We start from the raw sequence: 19989 nt of genomic DNA, 5'->3' as shown, positions 1-19989 counted from the left end.
CTTTGTCTAGAATTTGTGTTGGAATTTGATACCGTGGAATGTTTTGGAAACAAACTTGGAAATACAGAGCCATTTATTTTGAAGCATGGTTTTAAACTATCTTCTGTTTAAAATCTGTAAACTGCATGTTTTAAGCACACCTGCTGTTTTTCTGTCCGGTTTACAATTATTTGACTATCAGTCAACTCTCAAAAGAATGTTTGCAAGCAGTGTTTAAAAGCTGGGTTTTTTTTCAACTGAGCTGCTTCAAAAAATACATCTGAGTCACAACAAAAGTCATGTTTTCTGACCAAATTTTCTTTTTGTGATTTGCAGGGTTCATCAATGTCTCTGTCTCGATCCAACAGTCGGGAGCACCTGGGAAATGGCAGTGAATCTGATAACTGGAGAGATCATAATGGGCTTGGACCTACAGCTCATAATGAATTTGTCTCGTCAATTGGCAGTCCCAAACGGAAACAAAACAAATCAGGTTAATAATTTTTTTAAATCCGATTTAAAATGTGTATAGGGATATAAATGAATCTTTATTTTAACATGAACGTTTCCTGACATCACTAGGGATTTAAATCTCCCACACCTGTACTTTTACAAATTGAAAAGTGAAAGCATATGCAAGATTGTGTAACACAATATACGAATAATTGTTCTTTTTAAGAACATTTAAAAAATGTGAGACATTCTTGCTGAAAGCTATTTGCAGTCTTGGAAGGGTTTTTTTCAAGATATACTGAAAACAGACCTATATAAAAGCTTATTTCTAGACAATCATTATTTTGCTCTGTTATCGACACAGCAACAACAGCTACGTCTTTATTGGGCTATTTGCTCACTGGTGGAAATGTCATAATCTGTGTTAATGCTGAATTTTAAAACACAGTTCTCTGATGATAGAAGACTGTGCATATGTCTGGCGTGGCCTAGCACATGATTTTAAACACTGGTTTCTGTGGATACAGGCTATAAATGTTGCAGATATTTTTTAAACAATGTTTGAAACTTACAAATTAAACTTCTACTTCAGTTGAACTCCTTGAAGCTTAGTTTTGTTTTTTCAATTACTTAATGTATTGCCTTTCTGAAAGAGTGACAAATGTAGTTAGAGAGTATCGGTCCATACTAACTAGCTGTGTTATGGGGAAATAACCACGATGGCTGTTTCTACTTTTTCTGTTGCATTTTTCTTAGAAAGGTGAATAAAACCTAAATCCTGGATTAACTGCAAAGTACATAGATAGCAGAATCTGGGCATCCTAAGAAAAGATAACTTCAACTGGAGAAATAACTCATGATTGGTATACTTGTAATTATTCATAATTTTAAAAAGCACAGTACTTCAGCTGTAAATGACCACATACTGTATTCTAAGTACTTAAGAGAAATGAAAAGTTTATCTTTGAAATCGAGACATTGATGTTTCCAAGGTGATTGGACAAAAATGGAAACTCTAGTTTAATCAAAATAAATAAGGATTAAAAATGTATTTACACATTCCTAAGAAGTAAATTAGAAATATGAATGAACTGGGGTGGGGGAGGAACAGTTCTATAGCAGCTGCAGCTTTCCCAGAGAATAAAATATGTGGAGGAGGAACAAAAGAAATAGCTGTGAGATGGATGGACAAATGTATTTACCTTAATGTATAGGTGCTGGAGTACTAAAATGTAAGTCTTCACTGACGCAGTTGTATAGTAGCATTGGATTTCGTCTTTCTTTTGAAGATAACGCTTTCTGACTGCAACAGTAAGAAGTATTTCGTAATATTCAGTTTTCAGTACAGGACCTTGCATCATCTGCCCTGAGTGTAGGATCACAAATTTCTGTTCTGGTATTTTTAATGTTATCTTACTCTGATAGTGAAGAAATTGAGGCACCACCTCTAAAAAAATCAAGTTAGTTATTGCTTCATTTGTTGAACTTGATCTTCACATTTTCAACATTGAGCAATTTACTGTATTCTAGAACTCTGTTCCAAAATGGTTCATAGAAATTCTCTGACTGTAAATCTGATCCCAAATGCTTCTAACTAGTCTGTGGCCAGGAAAGAAATGTAGCGTAGCCAGTTATGAAAAACAGTGGTTTTCACATCCTGCTGGACATAGCATAAGTCTCTGGCTCAATTATAATTTTACTCACCAATGAAAGTACCCTTTACCTTCTGCAAGTCTCTTATGCGTTCACTGTTATTCTTTGCTGTGTTTGTAACAAGGGAGGAAGCACTCACAGCGGCCCCATTTACACAAATGCCTGATGCACTCCCTGGGAGCTATCCTTTTCTCACACAGCATGAGGAAAAATAATTATAAACTATTTGGTTACACGCTATCAGGATGCATACAGGGAGCAAAAGGATTGTGCTGCTAAATCAGTTTTTCTTGTTTTTTTTTAAGAACCTCTCCCTACAAAGAGACCTTTTTGAAGATCTTTTTTTTTTTAAAGATATGCCATTGAAATGTAATTTCAATTTGTATAGGGAGTGTATTTCCAGTTTTAGTCTTCTGAAAGCTACTGTATTTTTTTTTGTTTGTATTGTACTAAAATAATAGCCAAATTATGTCCCTGCTAAGCAGTTCCTTTACTAGGAATTGCTCCAGCGTGGTTTTCTCCCCATCCAGATCAAAAAGGGGTGGTTGCATTTGTGTGAAATAGTGTTTTCTAAGATATTCACTGGATGAGAGAGGGCTAAACTGGAGGAGAAGCAATGGGATCTTCCAGCTCTTTCCCTTGCATGAGTTCCTTCTATCCATGTGACATTCCACATAATGTGATTTTATTCTTTTTATAGAAAACAAACACTGGAACTTAATTAACAAAAAACTGGCTTTATGCTGTTCATTCTCTCAGACAACTGAGAGGCTTTTTCTGCTGAATAATGCAAGATTTAAAATATTTTGTTAAATGATCTAATTGCAAACAGTGTTGATAGGACAGAAAATTGTGCATTTCTGTGACGTGACTAAAAAGTGTTGTTCTTGTCTTTCAGCTGAACACTATCTCAGTAGCAGTAATTACATGGACTGCATTTCCTCGCTGACAGGAAGCAATGGCTGTAGCCTGAATAGTTTGTTTAAGGGATCTGATCTTCCTGAGCTGTTCAGCAAACTCGGTTTGGGCAAATACACGGATGTATTCCAACAGCAAGAGGTCAGTATTCCTCTGAAATACACCGTTGTGTTTGTAGCATGTTTTCCAGCAGTAGTTGTTCTCTCTTGATCAAAGCCACTGAAGTCGCACTTTGTGACAGTATTTTGACAATCTGTTCTTTCAAAGCCGTATCGTAGATCTTTCCGTTTCCAGGTAGCCACCATGGATGTGGGTACTATTTTGCCCTGTGTCTTTCATTTATACTAAATAAAGAAGTACACTAGATTTGGGAGGAAGGGGATATTTAAGGAAGTTTTAAACCTTGGCTCCTATGCTAAGTAGAACTTAATAGCTTTTGGTGAACTTCATATATAGGTTATGGAAATCTGGCCTGCATTCAGAAGTAATATCTTGTCTCAGCCAATGCATTTATTCATCCCTTCCCTCTTCCTCTGTGTGCCGGTTGACTTCCTTTATCTCCCTGTCAGTCATCTGTGTGAGCCTTCCACTTTCACACCAACTAATCTCAGTTTAGTCCAAGTGGTAGTATTTCACATCCATAGAGAACAACACAGGTGAAGTCAGCTTGGTTATCTGTGAAAACCTTTTTCTTGGTGACAGATTTAACTGAACAAAAGTTCAGTGGGCCCAGCTGCAAGACTTACTGGCTTAGATATAGAGCCCCCAAGCTTGTCCTGAAAACACTGTAGTTGTATGTGGGAGGTCGTATATGTCACACCACTGGAAGTGGATGCATTCAGGAGCAAAACAGATGTCTATCTAAGTTATGTTAGTACTGCATGTGGTACAGGGGAAGGACCACAGCTGGATTTGGCATCTTTGTGTCCTGAATCCATATGTCCACTTTGCATATTTATCAGCAGTGAGATCTGCACAAGTTCCTTGTCTTGGATTTGCACCTGCATGTTTTCTCCTAATAGCCCACACAAAGGAGGGTTTTGCACAGACTGCCATGTCATTAAGAGTGCCCATGTTCATGAAGAAGAAATTTCATGAGGACCTTCTATTTGTGTTGCATGAGTTGCCCTTGTGTGCCAATATTTAACTTCAGATTTGCTTCCATGAGAGGAGAACTGTACACACTAGGGGCACATTCAGATGCACACTGCACTGTTCAAAGTGAGGACACGAAGCAAATTTGTATCTTCTCCTGTGCGCTAAGTCAGTTGTGTATATGTGCTCACGCAGTTGTCTTGAGTCCACTGAAGTGTATTGCTGCCATCTCAGCCTGGAGGCAGCTTGGTCTGGTGCATTCCGTGCCAGCATTTCTTCTCTCTCTAATCATGATGCTTAAGCGCTGGGGAGGAATTTTATTCCTGTGCAGTACTGCACAGAAGTGCTTAGATACTGGCTAATGGACTCCTTTTGGATTGCAAAGCACTGGCAGGTGTGGAGTAGACACCAGCATGGATTTGCCTGGAACCAGTCTGAAAATGGCAGAGTCAGTCCTCAGTCTGAGTGAATAAATGCAGCTGTGTCTCAGTTAATTCTGTGTACAGTTCCTCAGGTTTATCTTCTTTGTACTCCCTTGCATGTTCCATAATTCCCATATTATCCAGTCGTTAATGTTTTCCTGTTAGCCACTTCCTGTGCCTAAAAAGGAGAGTTTCTAACACTAAAGATGGCTTTTGATTGACAGGTGGATTTTCATTTTGTTTCTTACCTTAAGAGTTGCTGATTAAGTGCGATGAGCCAAGTGGTTTAGCCAGAGTGAAAACTGAACGATTTTCCACTACATTTCTGTGAATTGTATTTGGAGCAAAAAGCCAAAATGGAGCAAACATAGATGGTGGCACACACTTCAGAATGCTATGAAGTACTCAGCACTTTAACTCAAATGCAGTAGTTGAGCAATCATCCTCTGCTAACCTGCTGTAGTCTGAAGCACCTGCTGTATCAACAGACCTATAAACCTGGCTATTCCTAAGTACATTGTAGCAATTATGGTAAATACTCAATCTGAAGAGTCACAAATAAATAAAATTAATTCCTCTCTATGCTTTTCTAAAACTGTTTGCTTGTTAGTTATCTGTCAAAAATACAGAGTAGCATAATGAGCAAGTGTGAAGAAGCCATTGGAAAGCAATGGCTGCTGTTTACATGCCAAGAATAGATTGGCAGAGTAACTGTATAGCACAGTAGGGAAAAAACTGTGAAACTATTCTGAACCATGTTTATAGCTTAATAGTTTCGGGAAGAGACATGTTTTGAGTAATTTTCCTATTTCTTTCTGCTCTAGATTGATCTGCAGACATTCCTTACTCTTACTGATCAAGATTTGAAAGAGTTGGGAATTACCACTTTTGGTGCCAGAAGAAAAATGCTGCTTGCAATTTCAGGTAAATAACACACATTATAATTTGTAGCTTGTATGTATTGTTTGTATTCTCACTTTAGTTGTGGTTTTATAGTTGACGAAGGCTCTCAGAAATGCTGAGAATTAAGAATTTAATTCACAGTGGTCACGTTGGCTTGCCCCCTCATCAGAAAGCACATAAACCCAGGGCTTAGAACTTTGACATTAGCAAATAAGATTTGCATAGTCCTGTATACCTTTGTAAAGTTGGGGCTTAGTATAAAGTTTGTTTCACATCAGATTTTGACCTTTGTTTTATGCCCCAAAAGTGTGGGTCCTAGAAGCTCTGGCATTACAGGCTCTGCAAAATCTGAATAGCACTACATACTGGTCAGACTGGACATCTTCAAGCTTTTGATTCCTGTTCCTGTTCTCTACTTTTTTGGTTAGCAGAGCAATCATCCTACTGGGAAAAACAGGCTGGGTTTTGGCAGGCTTTCAGTTTGGTTTGGTTTTTTGTTTGCTTTTTTGTTTTTTTCCAAGACCAGTTATTTCTTCAAATGTATGGATTTGAAAACGAACATGTAACTCTTACTTGTAATTTTTCCAACTCACTTTAAAAGCTTGTGTTGTACCCTACATGCAGGAAGATGAAGGCCAAGTATAATTTCTGACAATGTGTTATAATATATAATGCCTAACTATTGTTTTCTAACTAGAATAAATAGCATGACATTTTATATTACATAAGAGTTTTGTGTCATCTGTCTAGGCAATGAATCTGTATCAGATTTTTTCAGGTGCTTAATTGAAACACCAGATCAACTTTCTCCCAATTTCATCTCTTCTACTGATGCCATTAGTGAATGTATTTTATGAACTTAAGATTGGTAGCATAAAGAGGTTAAAAACTCAGTGTACTTACTTCAATAGCAGTCATAAAATGAAAATAGCAGTCAATGAAAATATGTGTATTCTTTCTGTATCTATTATGGTTTGTTTACAAGAACAGAAAAGTGGGGAAAGGTAAAACATTTTGGATGAAAACTGCTAATACAAGCTAAGAGTGCATGTTTGAATGAGAGATGAGCATCTGTTTTTTCTGAAGGTGCTTATTAAAATATTGCTTCAGTGTTGCATTTAAACTAACGAATTGTGCACTGAGAAATGATCAAGATGCTAATAAGCTTTCCTGCCATCTTGGTTTACGTTGCGTGGTTTTGCTGCGGTCATATATTCTGTGTGCATGTGCCTTCAGGAAGATAACAGCCTTTGGGTATTGTAACAGAACCTTTTTAAAGTGTTTCAGCTATGCCAATTTGATCTAAATCAATACTGCAAAATATTATCTACTCCACATTCTATCAGTGCCAAATAGGAATTGCACTGAATAGATGCCTGCCTCTCAAGCAGCCTCCGAGTCTTAACTTGGCACTCTTGCTATCCTGTTGAACTGTTAAATTGAATAAGTATCTCACAGACATTTTGCAGGTCAAGGTGTTCTGTCTAAAATATTTTGTTTAAATAGAATTTTGGCTTTTTTGTTTAGATCAAATTATTAAAATAAATTTCTGATGAGAGATTTTTTTTTGCGTGTGACCTTTACAGAACTGAATAAAAACCGAAGAAAGCTCTTTGACCCATCAAACTTACGTGCCTCATTCCTGGAAGGAGGAGCTAGTGGAAGACTGCCACGTCAGTATCATTCGGACATTGCTAGTGTCAGCGGTCGCTGGTAGCAGTACGTTGTAACTCAGTCACCTGTAAAGATGGACATGGCAATCCTGTGGACAGCCTTCACTGCACACCACCCTCTGCACTTTGGGAGTTTGGGTGTCAAGGACCAAAGCGTTTTGTCTGCACAATACTGTGCCAAAAAAAAAAGAGAGAACACATATTGTCTGTTGTCTTTCAAAACACCAAATGTGGGTTACGTTTTACTCGTGTAGATTGGACAGAATTTGCAATAATAATAATATAGGGTTCTCTGTTTAGTATTTTATTACCTATAACTCTAATGTATGCACTGAATTTTTACTTTGTTGAATGAAGGAAGAATGAAGAGCTGGGATGCCAGAGAGCATAGATTTTGGTTTTATCAAGATGGATTTTTTTCTGGTACTGCTTAAAATAATTATTGAGGTCTTTCTGCACTTTACATGTTCTGATTTCTTGTCCTGTGGAAATTTCTCTCTTTCAGTTCCATATAAATTTTTATATTGGCACTAATCAAATTTTTTTCAGGTGTCTCTGCATTAAGTCACATCTCACTATAATGGTACTAGAAACTGGTTCTTATGCGGATTTTTCCCTCTTTCCGTCTCCCCACTACTTATCTGAAGAGATTGTTCCAAAGTCAAGCCACTTGGTAGTGGACCAGGCCTAGTATGCTCTTATGAAGTAGTCTCATTCTGTTTGCAATAATACTCACTATAACAGATGCAATGAAAGACCAAAATGGCCCTTGCAATATTAACCCTTTGCAGTCATCGTAGTTAACTGCTGCCTGTTACACTAAAACTGTTTTTAATGGTTGTCTCAAATCAAAGGGCTATTTTTAGTACCCTGCCACCGAATGACACTTATTTATATCAGACTTTTATTTGTAGATTCTATACACCTACAATATATAAGATTAAACTGATCTACTGCAGATTTATGGTAGAGAGTGAAAGGCATTCATCAAACTAGAGCTCTGGGCTGTCAGTTTGATTAAACAGACAACTAATCTAATTTGACAAGACAGCACTGTTGCCATGTAATAAATGACACATGTTACTATATGACTATGCATGCAGCAATTAAGCGACCTACATAAAATAGGTGTAATAGCATCTGTTTTGTTCAATCTAGATTTGTAATTTTCAGCTGCAGAAGTGTTTGAAACTCTGGAGATGAACTATTTCTGAAACAAGTTAAGTTCAACAGAAAGAGTCCATATTATAAGTGGCTAGAGTTAAATATTGCATTCTTATACTGTGAAAGTCCAAATAATTCGGCAATATTATTCCTCTGTCTTTACATGTGTCTTGTTCTGGATTTATGAAGGGTTCTGATATAATGAAGGAATTCATAAAGTGCCTCTTTCTGCAATGCAATATGAAGTTTTCAAGCATTAATTTTCTGAAAAGCATTCCAATAAGAAATATTGTAAATTACCTCTACTGTAATGTATTATTTATGTTCAGCGTACAAGCCTTTTGAAATGGACATAAACCACTGTCAAGTGCTCTTAACAGAAGGCATTAGAATAACATTTACAGTAGTTGGTTTTTATGTAAAAATGGGTGAGAAATAGTTTCGACACTTTCCATGGAAAATTCTTTTAAGGTGAGAATACAAAATGATGTATAGAGAAGTTTGCACACACAAAGGGAATTTTTAAAAAACTATTATTTGAGGGCATATGTAATCTAGGAAAGATATAAAGTCTTGTTGCAGTTAGCAACAAAATAACTGCTCAGTATCATTTCAGCCATATCTACTTAATGGTGTATAGCTGGGTGCCTTCCCCTGTAGATCAAGTAGCAGTTAGTTTCCTCTGGTTTTAAAATTGTACTGCAGATCCAGATGGATAACTTGTGCGCACACAGTTGTTCACAACAAAGTTACTGTGCTCAAATGCCAGAAGTCCATATCCACGTATCTGAGATATTTGTGTGCATGTGTTACACAGGCAAGAGCAACTTCATGGAAATCCTTGTGGAATCCACAACTTCTAATTCTAAAACTATTTACACTTGTCCTTACTTCTAAGCATGTAGTTAGCTCCATTAATGTGGTCTACTTGCATGCTTACAGGTAAGTTGTCATTTAAATGTTTGCATTTGCAAGACCAGTGTTTGCAAATCAAATTGTATTCAGTCATGTTAATTTTATAAAATATTTTTAATTAAATAAGTAGCAACACTTTGTACAGATTTTTTTTACAACCCCTTCTTGCTTATTTTGCCTAAACGTAAAAGCATCAACAAACCTTTGTGCTCTTAGATCTTTTCAGTCTTTCGTAAGTACATACTATGTATCTAGACAGTACTATACTCAGAAACTGATTTTATTACAGTATTAAGTTGATGTGGTCTTTTGCTGAGCAGTGCTTGTATCATCTACACCAAAGCGAAGAATTTCCCATTAACAACAATTTTTTTTCAATAGGGCTTCACACAAAAAGGAACACACTGGAAGAAAAAAATTTCTCACTTATTTTGATTCCACAAAGGGAATATGACAGTACTTTGTACCATATTGTTAGTGTTATATTATGCACAAATATCTGACATGCTACATAAAAATGTTAGTTTTAAATCTGTGCCTTAATAGTGACCAGTTATCTGTAAATATAGAGCAGATACAGATTGTATTTTTGTGGGTTGTGTCCTTTTAGTGATCTTTTTTTAAATAAAAGATGAAATTAAAACATTAAAAATGGGAATTTTCAAAACTAATCAATGTTGCATAAAAATAAATTTATGTAACTCCCTGTATTCTGATTGGTTAATGAAGTATTTTTATATGGACCCAGTTCCAGGGATGCTTGCTTGTTAATAAAATATAAAAACCAGTATTTGACACAATTGCAACATGTTTCTTTCATATGCTAATGCTCTGTGTGTTTTATTATTCTTTTTATATCACATACAGTGTGTTTATGACTTTTAAATTGGAATGCTTTTTTGAGATACCTCTTCTTATAAAGAAATATGAAAGGAGTTTGATTATCTCAGGTTCAGTTTGTAGCAGGCTTTAATGGTTTGCCTTATATGAATTTTATTCTTTCTTTGGTCTTCTGATTTAAATGACTCAAAATTTTTCAGTGCGATTAGCAGGACAGTCGCATGTACTCTTTTGTAGTGGTCATACTATCACTTCCAGTGTAAAAGTGGAAAGAAAACAATAGGGATTCTTTACTTGGGATGCTTGCCGCGTAACCAGTCAAAATCTAGAGAGAGGCATCGTTTTCATTCTGAGGTAATGTGTGCATGACGTTACATCAGCATTGTCGGTTTGTTTGATGTGTAGTGATACAAGTTTAATCTTACTTACCTCACTGGGTGCATTCAGGCATTTTGTTATTGCAGCCTAATGTGTTTTCCTTTAACTGTTTTATACACACAGGTCTCCACTTAAATTATTATATTCCTGGCTCACTGACCTTCTAAAAATCTGAGTTACTTTTCTGAATACCTGCTGGGAATTGCAGATGTGAGAACAAGTCTAGGAAGGAGACAGATCAACACACCCGACAAACCCTTCTGTTGAGGACAAGTGAAGGGTATGGTGCTGCGTACAACTCACGAGGCACTGGCATAAACTGTGGAAATTGCACGGGCGGGCGGCTTTGCAAATTGCACAGCATTTCTGTTGCCTGAGCAACAGTGAACTACAGACATCTGAAACAAGATAGTTTCCTTTGTGGACCGTTCATCTGGGAGAATTGCTCTTAATGGACAGCCATGTGGCTTCAGTCAGCAAAGTGGTAAAGATGGTGTGAGAAAGAAGAGGAATGATGATGGAGCGTCAGAGCTGGATGGCCGCTTTCACTGCGGTATGGGGGGGTGTTCCTAGCAGCTGGAGTGGCATGGCATGAACAGTATTGCCTCATGAACTAAGAGGCTTCACGGTCTTCACCATCCCAATGTTCATCACCTCTCTTTGGTACCAGTCAGACAAACAAAATGTGATTTCCACTCTGAAGAGGAAGATGCCTGCTAAGAAATGTTAATGCACAGGTGAAAATAGACGGATTGTCCAAGTTGTGTAGAGGTTAACAGTGAGACATCTTCCTGTTTGACCCCACTTCAATCAAATGTTTGGTAGAAGAGACGTATGTTTCCAAACCCCTGGAAAACATGGTTACCCACGGTCTCTCAGTAGTGTTGCAGGCTCATCGGGAAAGGTGCGGTAGGCAAATTCAGAAATTTGTACTCAAGTAAGCCAAGAAGTATTTGATTCCAGACAACTCTGGACACTGCTGGAGTTACCTTTTGTACCTGAAGAACCGACTTGTGTTGTGTCACAGACAGCTGAGCAAAAGAAAGCCGTGGGCTTTACTTGGAGTTGCTGCAAAGTTCTTGAGGATTTGGGAAGATGGAAAAGCAAATGAACTTCTAGAAAACTTTTGCAATGTCTACAATATTTTCAGCAGCTTCTCTGAAAGTGGAGAACTGTAAAAATATGTAGCGATTAGGGGAAGTGTTTACAGAATGCCTGAAATGGTTAAAAGATAAATGAGCTTTTATTTTTATTTGAGGTTAATTGTTAGTGAGGAAAACCTGAAAGCTGAAAAGCACCGCACAATAAACTCGTGCTTTTGGTGTAAATTGCCTTTATTTTACTTTTGGCTTAAGATACTATTTGGGGCATTTATGTATCTAAAAACTAAATCTGGGAATTACAAGGTATTTTGCAGATTGTGATTTGCCATTGTACTAAGGAAAATTTGGAGTTTATATTTGTTTTCTGTGCTACAGACATACAGAAGTTTGATTTTATTGTCTTCCATGTTTTCATGAATCAACAAATCAAATTTTACAAGTTTTATACATTATAAATTATTCAGCCTTAGTAGGAGCCAGCAGTGCACCCTCAAGCTGTCAAGGTTTTTTTAATAAATAGTCCAGGATATACTCTGAAATTTTTGGAATTGCATTGTAAACATACTTGTATATCTTGTTTTGTTATTCCCAACACTCTAAAGAGTATTTTGAGCTATGATTACAAGTATTCGATTAATTTCTGTGGATATTGAATTGAATCAGAGTAGATCTGAATTATGTTGGGAGATGAAGGCATTTGGTTATGTAGATGCAGCAACTTATGGGCTCGTCAAAGCATCACCTACTGTCAAATTTCTTCACTCTGCCCAAATCTTACTCTTTAGAAATATTTGCTCTACTGATGAATGTAGAACGATTCCAGATGTTTGAGAAAAAATACGAAGGTGAGTGAATACATTGTGATGGAAATTGCCTAGTTGGTGCCAAAACTGTGTTGCAACTTCATGGAAACTAACAGATGGATAAACCAAAACATAATATCGGAAAAAGAACCAATTATGTAATGAAGTAAAAATTTGTCACTTCTAACAATGGGTGGTGAATGTTTAAAGAAATATTGTTGCCACTGAGATGACAATGGTCGGACCATTAGTTGATAAGGATGGTGTTACACCTCTTTGCTATGGTAAAAATCACAGTTTGTCATCTGTTTTTCTGACAGAAAATTTCAACAGGAATGCACATGGCATTAAGTTCCCAAAATTAAAAAATCCCAAAATTAAAACTATCTACAGACAATGCAATCTCATGCTTTATGTGGACCACAGAGAAGTGGAAACGATGTGGGATTTCTGAGGGGAAGGCTGGCACAAGAGACCCTTGAGCAGACAGTAAATCTTGCTGTGTGATGTGAACATACTAACAGAAAAGGAAGAATGGAACCCCAGTATGAATTAATTAATTTTCAAGCAAATGAAAACTGAAGTTCAGATGCAACAAAACATTCACAGCCTTCTCCTCTAGCAGGAATCTGTGGCATGAAGCTGAACAGTTTTTGGTTTCTCAAGACCAAAGCTTTATTTTCATGCCTAAACTTACCTCAATGTGACGTTGCTGTGCCAAGACCCTTATTCTGAAACAGCTTTAATGTAGTATTTGATGCTTAACATTGACAGTTCAATACTAAAAATGCTGATCTTCTTAAACTGAAAGATTTTTTTAATGTTGTCCTGCATCTAGAAATCAGTACAAACAAAGCTAAAATGGTAAGCAAGGCTAAATTGCTGATAGATTTGAGTCTTGATTGGAAACTGGAAGAGAGACAACTAGCTAAGTAGTTCCTATGGGCCAATAGACATTTTCGTGCAGCTATATTTAAGTTATCTTTGTCCCAGCAGTGTTTCTACTTGCACTGAATGGTGACAGTAGTCAGCAAGCTGGAGTGCTGAAGGCATCTGTCATGTAGCAAGACTCTGCCTGAGCATGGCTCGGGCATTGGTTTATCTTCCACCTTTCTGAAAGTGGTCACTGATGCTCCACTGTTAACTCCATTCTTTCTTCCCATTATACTTTGGGACTCCAAAGGCTAGAACAGCCTCATTGAAAAAAATTTTACATGCAGTTTCATGAGGTTTTGCTTGCACAGGCAAGATGTTCACTTCTTTTCTTTGGAGTGATTAATGTGAAGAGTATCCAGAACCACTGATGTGGATGAGAGCTTTGAAGGATTTTTTTTGAGATTTAGAAGTCATGATTGGAGACTGAAATAAGACTTCTGGCGTCGCTGCCTTCCTTGGCTGCTGGTGGTGTCTGCTCACCTCTCCTAGATTTTGGCTGTCCCGTACTTGGCTCTGGTTTCTGCTCTCTTCTGGTGAAAATTCAAGTTTCAAAATGTACTGTTGGGAAGTTTGAAGCATTTTCAATTTTTAGGCAGACCTGTGTTTCCTTTGCTTTTTATGTTGGCCTTAAACTGTGGCAGTGAAAGTTGTCATTGGCCAGTTTGAAAAATGAAATTTGTAAGCACAACGTAAACAGTATGTTGTGATTACAATACCAGTTTAGGTGAGGGCATAATTTTTTCAAGTGGGGTTGATCATGAAGAATAAGTAAAGGAAACATTAACTTACTTGTTTGATTATTTTTGTTTTGTATATATACTTCCCCAGAAAGGATCACCTGTTCTTTTGTGTGGTGTTATTACAGTTTAAAAACAATTATGCAAAGTGACTCCACAGGCCACTCGCTGTAACCAATAATATATACATAATTATTCATAGACCGAAGGGTTATTTAGTGGCTGCCCATTTTCTCTTTAACAATATGTGTTGGAGTGAAACGGCACATTTCTTCCTTGCTTCCCATCTGTAGTATGTCTGCTGAGGCCAATGGCCAATGCACCCATGTTCTTCAGTTGCATAATAATATGTGGTTATTCTGTGCCCTGGATCTGCTGCAGAGACAAGATAATGAAACCCCAAAACCAGATTCGGAAGCTTAAAAACATTTTACATCTGGTTCTGTTTGTCAAAACAACACTTTAAAGTGTTCAAGTTTTGTGATTATACTATCTGGGATAAAATAGATATTAAATAATATATGAAAATGCATTGTCTTTTCAAGGCTGTATTAGAAACTGAGTATTGGAGGGGCTTTGTATCCTTGGTCTATTTGGAGTTTAAGTGAAATTGTATGGGCATTTCGGAATTTGTGTATACATAAAACCCCAGAATGTTATGACAGAATGTTATGTCACTGAGACTGTTGCTTCTGCTTCCCAAACAGAAGATAACAATTCTGTGTTTCATCTTAAGGCATTTTTTAATCTAATTAAGATTTTCCAAGCTCACAATATTTTACAAGAGACAAATGAAGTTATTTATGGTTCCTGAAGGCAAATAATGTTCTCATAAACTTTCTGGTGTGTTTCCATGTGCTATTCAATGTGGGAGGTGTGCGGAAATATCAAAAAGATGTTGAAAGCTTTCTTGCTTGACCTCTAACTCTTCACCAGGTCACCTTTTCCTTCAATCTAGTGAGCTTGTTCGGTGTTGAAGCATAGAAATGAAATCTATGGTAGAGAAATGCTTCCTCCGTGTATGCTGTGATCTTGCCTACATTTTTTGAAAACAAGTTCTTCAGCCTCCTATACCTGCTGTACGTTCACCTACTCGGAGATTAGAAGCTTGTGCTCTGTGATCAACACGCTCTGAATTTGTGTACCCAAGAGAACCAATTTATGCCCACGTTTCATGCTCGAGCATGAAAAAGCAGAAGTCTAGACAATAGGAATTTTCAGGTCTTCATTTTCCCATAAAAGCTGTCTTTTGCTAAACTGCTATTTTTTTTTTTAAAGTAGAGTTCTTTCAATTCTTGTTTAATGAAGTAGACTGCTTGTATTAGGTAGTTATTTGTCAAAGTAAGTGTTATGGTCTATCTCCTGGTGGCTACTCAAGTCTGTGTAAATGTGAGTTTTACTCCACAGGGACCCATAACTGAAACCAACAGTGAGAAATGCTTGCTTAGTGGTTTCTTTTCCTTTTGCAGCATTCACAAGTTTCATTCATATCCTAGCGAGGAACTCCTCCAGCATGATGTTGTTCTTATTTGCAAGGTGGTATACGGCCATGTTACAAACAAAGTGAGGAGTTGGATGGTCCAAAATTAACATGAAATTTGGAAAACTGTGGATGAAAGTGTCCACATTCGACTTTGTGAAGACTTACTACAAGTCTTGAAGAAACAGAAGATATTGCAAACCTTGGCTTTGCAGTTGCTTATTAGCAGGAGTGGTAATAAATGATGAGAGGAGGAAACCAACTGTGCGGTGTACTGTGAGGGAGCTTTATCTCAATTGAAAATGAGAAAAGGGAGTGTCTGCTTAGAAGTATGATGCACCTTTTAAGCATCATCAAATTACTTCTCTGAAGAGAAAGCAATAATGTTTCATGAATGCTTTTAATATCATTAAATACTGAGCCTAATTTTGACAAATGTGTGTTCATACCTCTACTGAGAAAAGTGAAAGGTTTCAGTTAATGGCAACAACAGAAAAAAAGCACTCTTCATTTTCAATGATTTGCCAGTCTTTAGTAAATGTTTCAATGGGCAGTTTCCATTCTAAGCAATAAGTGTAAGTTTACTTTAAAGCTAGATGAAGTCAGAATCTGTTTCCACTCACTTCTTACCATTATTCATATAAATTAAATGAAATAATACCTCACATTTCCACAAGGGAATGGGTTGCAATAAAATCATGCTTTGTTTTTTGCCCCTGCCAGTTAGCTAGATGGAGTTCCACATAACTTTTACCAAAGGTTTTTGGATCTTTGTAACCCATCCTCCCTCCACTCTGTTCTCGGCCATTTAAGTTTTTCAGCATCCCGCCTGCAACGGACACAGCAGTGCCAGCGCTGCGTAGAACAATGGCAATGCTCTAGCTTGGCAGTGGCACAGGGATACTCGATCCCAGATTTGCTGTGCTCCCTTTCAGCCCTCAAATATCCTGGATATTGGGCTTGAGTGAAAACTGGAATGTAGTCTCCTGGCTTTCCCCTCTAACTCCATTTTTTGAAATCTGATAGAATAGTTTGAGGTTTGTTTGGGGTTTTTGGGGGGTCTTTTTTGGATGTTTGGGTTTTTTGGTTTTTTTTTCAATAGAAGCAAAAATCTAGAACAGTTCCAGTGCTTTGCCGTGCTGGTGTGTGCTCCCTCGCTGCGTGCCAGCGCTGCCCGTCCCGCTGCCCCTGCTGAGGGCACTGACGCTGCAGGCAGGGATGGCCCCGGAGCACCTGCCTCTGCACTCAGAAGTAGAAATAGAAGCTGTTTGTCAGAAAACATTCAGCCAGCTCTGAGTGCAGCTTTGTTATTTACTGGTATAAGCATCAGAGGACTTCTCCACACAGCAGCACCAAGGAGTTCCTGGTTGGCTGATTTACGTCCCCTCTCACTGCTCACTCTTTTCAGCACTTCCAGTTAATCTGTCCACGTCCCAGTCCCAAGCTGGGTGCCACAGGATGCTGCTACACGCAGGGTTTATTACTGTAATCGGTACGAGGTGACCAAGAGGGCTCCTGAGGCCTGTGGCCAGCTGTCAGGGTGCTCCCTGCTGCTCACACTCCCCCACCTCAGCAGAGCAGGGGAGAAAATAAGGTGAAAAGGCTTAAAGTGGAGCTAAGGACAAGGACACCTCTTACTGATCACCGTGGCGTGAAACAGACTCAACTTGGGGAAAATTAATTTACTTCCGTGACAATAGGTTAGGATGGTGAGAAACAAAGACAAATTAAACCCACCACTGCTTGTTTTCCACACCTAAGCCTCCCTCCTTTACTCCTGACTCGTCTGCCTCTCTCTGCTCCATGTAGCCAGGTGAAATTTTCCTGCCTCTCACCTTTGCCCCCCTGAGGTACCACCTGAGGCACCTGGCAACACCTCCACAACTGGCCATGCCCCACCTAAGGCAGCCCTGACCTCTCCTTGCAGAGAGCCCAAAACCCTCCTGCTGCCCCCAAAATCCCTCCTTGGCCCCCCTGAGCTCCCTCTCCCCGAGGTGGGCTTGGGAGCCGCCACGGCCACTCCTGACACAGAAGATGCTGCCACCGCTTACGATGTCACCTTCAACCAAAGAGACAGTACCTTGCAGCTGCCTCTACCCCTCACCTCGACAGCTAAGGCCAGGGAATCCAGGCTGGTCATGCTGGTTTATCCCAGCTGCAGGGAGCAATTTGGAAGTGATGGTTTTGATGCACAATGAGGTGCAGCTGCAGCCAGTCCAGGTGGTGGCCATTGCTGGTGGTGAGCTGCCCTCAGAGCCCTTCCCGCCCCAGGTACTGGCCAGATCAGGGCAGGATGGGCCTTCCCAGCATGTGGTTTGCAGTCCTGAGCAGTGTGTGAAGCAGATGCTTTTGTTGCTACAAGCTCCTGCCTGAGTTATTCTGAAATGAGGACTTTTAGCCCTGCCAAGCAGAGAGAGATGTGGCAAGACACAAGAAGTGGTGCACCAGAGCGTCCACAAAGGTAAGTCCACTCTTAAAATCCTGTAGAAGAAACAAGTTGATTGCAAAGCCGCCTGTAGCAGAACCGGGTCTGGGTAGTGTCTTACTTCGTTTTGCTGTCTGGTTTGTGTGTAAAGCGCTGCTTTGTAGTAGGGGTTCATATATGCTATGCCTGTAGGAAATACGTTGTCCATCTGCTGGGTCACTCTACAAGGTTTTGGTGTCTGGATGCTTAATTTCTAAATGCTTGTTTTAACTTGTTCTAGAAAGCTTCTTTCTAGCCAGGCATGTTTTCAACTGCAGATGCAGCCTCATCCAGGGCACAGTTTGTCAGGTATCGATGTAAATACCTACATTAAATTAAATAGTAGTACCCTAAGGAAGGTTCCCTCCACTCCTGCGTGTTTGGTCTTCTGCTCTGGGAGCTGCATGGGCAGAGATATTGTGTTTCTGTGTACGACACCGCGTGGTTTTAAATTGCATTCCAGGGTGATAAGTTGCATGATGAATTTAGGTCTTGGCTTTGGGAGAGAATCATGTGTTGTTCACACAGGTAAAAAATCACCTACATCACGGTTTGCAATAACTGTTTTGGGAGAAACAAGTTTGGAGTAGACTGTTGACTATATTTAGTCATTTAAATCCATACAAATATAACTTTGTGTCCTTTTTCCTTATTCAATGCTGCTTTGTTATATTTGTGTGAATACGAGTGCAATCAAAAAACAGCCATGATTCAAATTATCGATATTTTTTAAAATCCGATGAAGAAATTGCTTTCCCTTTAGAGTCCCTGACATTTTTGTGAGGCATGGGAGTAAAAGCAATAGCAGATGGCAAAAATTTCCAGCAACAGGCAGTATGACATCTAAGCAGAGCTTTCCCAACACCCCTGCTGTGGTAGCAGATGGAGACATTGGCAAGTAGGGAGAACCTTACTTTTATAGCGTGCAGTGCTTCGAAAGACCGGCTTTGCTGGGTGAGCCGAGGTTGGCAGAGCAGTCAGGGCTTAAGGAAGAGTAGCAAATGTCGAGAAAAGGGATGCCAAAGACACCGCAAAAATGTAGCAGAACTCCTAATAGTGTTTTGAGGTTTTCCTTACTTTTGACCTTTTATGACTTTTTCCAAAGCGAAATATCAGGATTGCCCCTTTCTATAAATCTGCTTGCACATGCAGAGAAAGGCATATCAGCACTTCTCTAAACCTCCCCAAAACATTCAGAAACTTTGAAACCTTTCTGTTGTTTCTGGGACAGATCAAACTTAAATAACTGAGTGCGTGGGTCAGATAACAGCTGTTATCCGCTCTTGCTATCAGAAGTGTTTAAAATAATGTTTAAGTGTGCTAGAAAATGAACCCATCTTTCAGACCATTCTAAGAAGCACAAATTAGAAGATTCTTAAATAAATTAGTTTAAAAATCGAGGGTTTTAAAATGGTTGTTGATTGGTTGTATTGCTGAATAATGAAAATGTTTAAAGGGGAAACCATTTACAGCATTTTCTTCTCTGCTTCTCAGGCTTTGTTATAAGCTTGTAGAAACAAAAAGTGTTTCTTCAGGTAGCTATAGGCCTGGCATGTCAAACAGATACGAATGTCCTAATGCAGGTGGAGCATTGTGCTGGGACTTCACGATTGCCCCGGTATAGTGCAATGGGAAGAAGTGTACATCCACTCTGCTATTTCCTGGTTAATAGACTGATATGTGGGAGGCTAAAGGCTTCCTGGTGTCAAAGAGGAACACAAGGACAGTTGCAGCTCAAATTTAGATCAGAAGCAATAGAAGAAATCTCCCTGTGAATATTGTTGATCAATCATTAAAGCAAAAGATTTTCTTCCTTTGCATGTAAAGTTACAGTAGGTTAGAATTGCACTCAGTGAGTTGTTAGCACGATACACTTACACCTAGTTGAAGCTTTTTTCTGAGGACAGTGACCTGTGAATTGTATTTTTAAATCTGTCACTGAGCTTTGAGGTGCCCAGAGGCACCGTCTGGACTTGTCAGGAATTGTGAAGCAGCTGTATTTCATAAGAGTCTGGAAACTCGCCTGGTAATAGCCTCGCAAAACAACATCGTTCTGGCTGAAACGATAAACTT

The 19989-nt window shown here is 38.7% G+C and overlaps 1 protein-coding gene across 2 annotated transcripts in view; it reads left to right on the top strand.

Annotated features, from left to right (window-relative positions):
• BICC1 (BicC family RNA binding protein 1) overlaps nucleotides 1–9289 on the top strand; it is a 98779-nt gene extending 89490 nt beyond the window's left edge. For both annotated transcript variants that reach the window (XM_054071832.1, XM_054071833.1), the window contains 4 exons: nucleotides 316–472; nucleotides 2984–3144; nucleotides 5345–5444; nucleotides 7010–9289. In XM_054071832.1, coding sequence (XP_053927807.1) covers nucleotides 316–472; nucleotides 2984–3144; nucleotides 5345–5444; nucleotides 7010–7140 — 549 coding nt within the window. In that variant the 3' untranslated portion in view covers nucleotides 7141–9289. The remainder of the gene's footprint in view (nucleotides 1–315; nucleotides 473–2983; nucleotides 3145–5344; nucleotides 5445–7009) is intronic.
• The last annotated feature ends 10700 nt before the right edge of the window (nucleotides 9290–19989 follow it).

This window comes from Cuculus canorus, chromosome 7 (assembly GCF_017976375.1).
Source record: "Cuculus canorus isolate bCucCan1 chromosome 7, bCucCan1.pri, whole genome shotgun sequence".
Taxonomy (NCBI): domain Eukaryota; kingdom Metazoa; phylum Chordata; class Aves; order Cuculiformes; family Cuculidae; genus Cuculus; species Cuculus canorus.
The sequence above is the reverse complement of the archived record's forward strand: the minus strand, read 5'-3'. Positions and strand labels throughout refer to the sequence as shown.